The following is a 6,355-nucleotide window of genomic DNA, read 5'->3' as shown; positions in this document are numbered from 1 at the left end:
TTCCTGCTGCGAGTCCTCACTCCCATCGCTCGCCAGAGTCCCTGCAAGATGCCTCAGGATGGATCTCTTTAAAGGTCAGTAAACACCATGCCCATCTGCCCAGGGAATTCTCTTTGTGCCCTCCAAGAACGGGCAAATCAGGGTCAGCCTGTGGATTGCTTTTGTCACCTCTCAGGACTGGCAAAGCCCTATTTCCAGCCTTGTAGACCCCAGAAGCCCTTGGTTGGGAGACAGCTGCCCCTAGAAGGCATCACAAGGTTAGTTTGTGCTGCCTTCCCCTTGCAGGCTCTCAGGATCCATTTAGCTACCTGGAAGAGCCTGTTTTGTCTAGCCTCCTCATGAGCATCATCATCTAGACTTCTCTCAGTGGAGAAACTGCTTTTGGTGAGTCCGTGGAGCCTGCTAAGAGTGCCCTGGGAGGAGGTGATTCATGCCTATTCCTCTCCAGTCACTACAGGAGGACAACTACCTTCAGGAGATGGGTCAACCAGGGGCAATCAATCCCCACCCCCCCAGCTACACTTCTTGGTGTCTTGCACCCAGCAAATATTAACAGTCATGACAATAGCCAGATTTCATCACCTTCGCTTTTACTGAAGGAAGGAGAGCAGGGACAGTTACTGTGGACCATGTAGTGCCCCAGATGTCCTGCTTCTCTCCCTTGCTGATACAAAATCCCCTCCAGTTCTTCTGACAAAACCCTGTTTGACAACACACCCTGGCTGACTGCACAATCACAGCTTGGTGAAGCTCTGAAGGAAAGACAAATGTATGACTTAAGCTTCCATAGCAATTCATCTTATGGATAGGTATGGTTCAGATACAAAGTAGAAGATTTCATCTGTGTTATGAAATCTTGCAAAGGAAAAAAAGCAACCATTTCCTCTCCAGCAGGGATTTCCAAAGCATGTTTGGCTTCTGCGCTGGGAAGGGACTATTTGAAAAAAGCATCAAACCCTAAAAGTGCTGTTGTTGAACACAGCTAACTGCTGTCTACTACCATGTTTAGCCTCTAGAAAGTTCTTTGATTTTTCTGCTTTTTAGTTCAAGATTGCATGTGACCTGTCCCCATCCTGTGCTGTCCTTACCAGGTCGGCACACGAGCAGGGCTCCAATCAAGCCAGAGTTGATGTCCTTCACGCTGTCAGTGTTGGAGGAGTAGGAGTGGGTTAGGCATGGGGAATCACCATCTGTCGGGCCCTGGTTTTGCTGGATTTCCCAGATGTATGTATGTGTCTTCCCTGGATCTACCCTGTCACCCTCCTTCTCTGGCTGGCTAGTCTCATCCTCATATACTGCACCTAAAGCCAAAGGAACAGTCAGATGTCACTTGAAGGTTTGTTCCTAACACCATGGCTACAGAAATGCCTCTTCCCCAGCCCAGAGCATAGCCTCTCCCCTTCCCAGCCCTCGAGGCCAGTCCAACTCCTGCCAGTGACAACTGGTCTCAGGGCAGTGGGCAGAGCTGTGCCAGAATCTCACTGGCTCGGCTGTGTACCTGCCAGCTGCCCTGACACTCGAGGGCACAGCCTTCCTGGCCCAACCTCAGGTTTAACCTGTGTGTCACCTCTATAACTGTTACAGCTGTGCTCTGGGCTGTTAGCTCAGCTCATTTCTGGGCTGGGCATTGTCTTGTTCCCCCAGGCTAAGCCATCTCTGTGACCATTGCCATCCTGGTACAGGGATGTGCTCTCTCCTGGCAGGCCAGTGGCAGAGTGGGAGGTGCTGCACAAGGACTTGCAGCACCTGGCTATTGCCTGACTCACCCTCTGACGCCTTCCAGTAGGACACCCCGACAGCATGGAGGTTGTACGGGCGGGAGGCTAGGTTCTTAAATGTGATGACCACCATGTCATAGACCTCTGCTCGGATGGTGGGGCCCAGGAGACCTGAAAGGGGGGAAGACAACAGAGTCAGGCAGCTGGGATAAGGCAGCTCACAGACAGCAACGGGGCCCACTGGATCTGAGCTTTCCACCTGCACCATGCACCATTAGTGGGTGTCCCTCATGTAGCATGGCAGCATCAACTGCTCTGGCACCAGCAAGGCTCCCTGTATCCCCAGCAGCTCTGCTGTGCTGGGACTCTACCCAGGTGCTTTACCATTCCTGGCTGAGAAGCTGCCAGCGCTCTGCCCAGGATGAGTTTGGCCACTGTCAAGGAGAACTAGGGCTCACTGTGCTGTGGCTTCTTCTTACCCATCCACGCGGGCTTGGGCTTGGGCTGCAGGAAGGAGGCGTCGGGGTACTCCACAAACACGGCCTTCCTGTACCGGGGCGGGACTCCGGCCACGGCGTCCCACGGGGCTGGGGGCCCTGGTGCCCTGCAGAAGGAAGGAGAAGCCAAGGCTGATGGTGCAGCCCCATCCACGGATGGGCAGTAGCCATCCTCTTCTTCCCCTTGCCAACAGACTGCCTGTGCTGTGCCAGCCCCGGGGACTGCTCACCCTGATGTGTCCTTTGGATTTCCTGACAGCCCCCAGGTGTGTTTGTAAATGTTTTGCTTAGCTTACAGATGACAATATGACAGTGATTAATGTTACAGTATTAGTTATACTAGAGGAAGACAATGGCAGGAAGCACGATGCCATACCCAGCTCCAGCCAGTAGCTGGTACGTCTGTAGGCATCACTGCCAGCCTCCTGCCTTGTCTGGCTTTGTGTTTCCCTGCTAGCAGAGGCCAGGGGCACTGGGAATACTGTGACAGCAGTGCCATGGTGGCCTCTGTCCTGCAGCCACCCCCAACCTGATCTCCAGCACGTTTAGGTGTGGCAGACACATCACACAACATATAACCTCAAGCACCATCCACAGCCCCTCCCAGGAAAGATATTGTGTTGGGCTGCATGGTGGGTTGTGGCAGTTTGCTCTGTGGTCTAAACAACATCCCCACATTTGTTTCTTTTCTGACCAAGCTGTCATTTACAGCCACCCCCTAAAAACCTGCTCTTTGCAGCAGGGGGATAAAGGAGCCTTGAATGTATTTCACATCCTCCTTATCCCTGCTGGCCACTTTCTATTTCTAAGAGGCACAACAAATTCACTTTCCAAACAGAATCCAGCACACTTATCAGGATAACAAAACCATTAATTTCTCTAGTGATTAGCTGTCTTATCAGCCCCAGGACTGAGACCATTTCCAGTAACCAGATAGACTGCTTCCAGCCTTGGTTTGGAGCAAAAGCCAGGTGGTATTTTCTTCCCTCTGAAGAAGCAGGGAGGATTACTCTCCCTCTCTGACTAAGCCTTCATTCAAGCAGTTTCCTTTGTGACTCCTTCTCAAGAGGAAAAGGAAGGAGCCAGAGCGTCTCAAATTTAGGAAGCGGGGGTGAGTTGCAAACTCATCCCCATGCTGCTGGCTGGAAGCCACCTGCAGTTTGAAAGATGCTGTGGGAGTGGGGCAAAGGAGGGCGGGCACCCACAAAAACCTCACTCATGCCTTTCCCACCACAGCTATAACCCCTTGTTTGGGCTGGCTGGCAGGAAGCCCCTGGCAGACACAGCCCCAGTGAGCAGAGCCACTGAATTCAGCTGACTTTGCCCATGAGCTGTTATCATTCCTGGCTGGGTGGCAGCAGGGTATGGACCACGTTTTGCTCTCCAGGGTGACCCCACGCCGGGACATGGCAGCGCTGCAGGGTCACTGGCACGGGGATGTCTGCTGTCAGGAAGATTTGTGCCTTAATGTCTAACTCTCAGACAGCTCAGCTTTGAAAATACACCCCTGAGATACTAAATCCTGCTAATTCTGCAGTAAACAGAGCAGAATCCCTTTGGAGCCAGGGGGATTTTGCAGGCCTGCGGGAGCATGACAGGACCCAGAGGCACAGCAGAGCCTGGCAGCCTTTGCAGGGTATGAAAAGGCAAAGTTCAGCACAGGGACATCTGATCCAAGTGCTTCTGGCCTGTCCTCTGCACTTGGGGTCCCTGGGGACTTCTTACCCCAGGGGCGGCTAATGCTGAGGCAGGGAGATAAGTTCCTGGCACCATTGATCAGCATTGTTAGCTGCACTATCTGTTTATCTCTTGAAGCTGGGAGACGGCCAAGGTAAATTCCCTGTACTGCCAAAGCACTCAAACATGGGCTGCTGCTATGTGGCTGCCAACTCCAAGCTGGAGCTGAGATCCCTGGGGCTGTCACAGGATGTGCTGGTCCCGGCTCCAGCCCTGCCTGTGTTGTGTTTGAGAGGAAGAGAAACAAAAATTGTGGGGAAGGAGTAAGCAGCTCTGGTCTGGTGTGCTGTAGCCCATCAGTTTGGCAGAGCTTTCCACAAACACGCCAGAGAAACCACTGGATACATACAGGGGTTTTGGAAGTCCTATTTGGAGGTGCACCTCTAGAGGCTGCCATGAGATGCTAGTAACTTGAGTGGAGCAGAAAACATTCCACATACAGCTCAGAGGCATCCCAGCTCCAGCGGCATCTCTGCCCCTGCACATGATGGTTTTCCTGTGCCCTCCCCTCACAGGGGGACCCCGGCTGAAGCTGAAGGGGCAGGGAGAAGGCCATCCAGCTGGCAGAAGCCATGCCAAGCCGTGCCTTGCCTCCCCGGGGTGGAGCATGGCACCAAGTTCCTCTGAGAAACCCAAAGTTGTCTTTCTCCATATTAAAGAAGGATAAGTGCCTAGACTGCCTGCCAATGCCCCGCTGGTCTCCAGGGCAGAGCCAGGTCCCCGAATCCCTCCTGGGTCAGAAGCGGTGCACGAGCATGTCACTGAAGTCAGTGCTGGAATGGAAAGCCACAAGGCTGAATGAACAGTCTGAGTGACCCCACCTTCACCTCAGCCGCAGGGATCCCGAGTGCAACATTAGTGGAGGCATTAGTAAAATGGGTGCTGCTGGATGCAGTTTTCCTGCTGGAGTAATCAGATGGGGGACCTGCTGAAGTAATCAGATGGAGGAAGAAACAATTTAACCCTGATATAGTGACTACAGCAGCTGGTCAATCTGACCTGGCTCATCACCAGAGCCTGGTTTCCAGTGCCTGACCACAACTTCTCACTTCTCAAGCCAGTGTGGGTCTGAAATGGGGCTGTGGGCTGACATCTCCCCAGCACAGAGTCAGGAGAAGGGGATGTGGAAGCAGGGCAGAGGGAAGAGGTGTGGGTTGATCCACAGGGGCTGTAGCCATCCATCTCTGCTCCACATGCTGAGCTCAGAACAGTCCATTCACAGACATGCACATCCAAGCCAACCGTGTCTCCAGACAACACTGCCCTGACACCCCAGCAATGCAACCACCACTTTTCCTTCCTACTTGAAAGTATTCGGATAAATCCACCATGCCTTCCTCCCTCTTGTTACTGTGTACAAACATCATTCTTTGCCCAAACACTCAAAATTATTTTTATTCCCTCAATGAAAAATTTCAGCCCCAGCAATGTAATGGGCATGAAGTTATAAAAAACTGAAGCTGGAGTTTACCAAGGGAAGACACAGTGGGGAGCCTGAGTTATGTTCAGGGGGCCACATCTAACCTCCCTATGCAGTCCCCAGGCAGGAAGGCACAGGACACCATCTCTCCTCACACCTACCCAAAATACAGAGCAGAAGAAAAAGCACAGGCTGGAGAACCAGCTCTTAGCTCTGGGCACAGACTTTAAAGCATCACATGCAAATGGCATTAGGATAAAGCAGTATGGAGCAGTAGTGGAGAGCAGGTCAGCAACTTTCTCAGATTTATTCCACATGTGAATTATCAGTGGTTACAACTAAGTGACTCTTCATTGCACAGAAACACCCATTCCCAGCTGTACCAGCAGCTCAGTGTGCCTACACTACCAGGCTGCCCCCATGCACCTGCCTGCCTGGACCCAAACTCACAGTGCTGTGATGCCAGGGTGGGAGAACCACCACAGCAGAGGGCTGGAATTGCAATAGAAAGAGCTTTACCTTGCAGGTGCTTGCAGCGTGGAGAGCAAGTCGCTGTGCACATAGTCCCAGGCAGTTTCCACTGCACCGATGTAGTATCTTCTCACTTTGCTGATGCCCTCCTGAACCAGGCAGAGCACCAGGAGGCTGCAGAGGGCTCCCATCAGCATTGTGCCCGCTGAATGGGAACCACTTTGGCTTCAGGAGGGAACGTGAAAAGGAAGGAATGAGAAAGAGGAGAGAAAAGCTTTTATCTTCTCATCGAGAGAAGATACCTTCTTATCTTCTAGTCTTCATCGTCCAGAGGAGATGGTGATACAAAGACACCACCGACAGGGTCAGTTAGGCTGCTGGAGAATTTCTCAAAGACATCAGGAGAGGAATTGCTCAAGCAGATTAATGCAAAGGATTCTCCTGCTCTTCCTCTGGAATGGCAGTGACAGGAGGAGAGGAAAAAAAACAAAGGAAAGGGAGGGCAAGTGCAG

General features: G+C 52.3%; 1 protein-coding gene across 1 annotated transcript in view; it reads right to left on the bottom strand.

The window, feature by feature from the left end:
- Nucleotides 1–6,040, bottom strand: part of F8 (coagulation factor VIII, procoagulant component) — a 26,955-nt gene extending 20,915 nt beyond the window's left edge. Inside the window, exons 1-4 of the mRNA XM_008940851.1 lie at nt 5,892–6,040; nt 2,198–2,322; nt 1,767–1,889; nt 1,089–1,301 (exon numbers count right to left, since the gene is read on the bottom strand). Coding sequence (XP_008939099.1) covers nt 1,089–1,301; nt 1,767–1,889; nt 2,198–2,322; nt 5,892–6,040 — 610 coding nt within the window. The remainder of the gene's footprint in view (nt 1–1,088; nt 1,302–1,766; nt 1,890–2,197; nt 2,323–5,891) is intronic.
- Between the last annotated feature and the right edge of the window lie 315 nt (nt 6,041–6,355).

This window comes from Merops nubicus, unplaced genomic scaffold (assembly GCF_000691845.1).
Source record: "Merops nubicus isolate BGI_N331 unplaced genomic scaffold, ASM69184v1 scaffold10035, whole genome shotgun sequence".
Lineage (NCBI taxonomy): Eukaryota > Metazoa > Chordata > Aves > Coraciiformes > Meropidae > Merops > Merops nubicus.
Note: the sequence above shows the minus strand (reverse complement) of the source record. Positions and strands in the feature narration are given on the sequence as shown.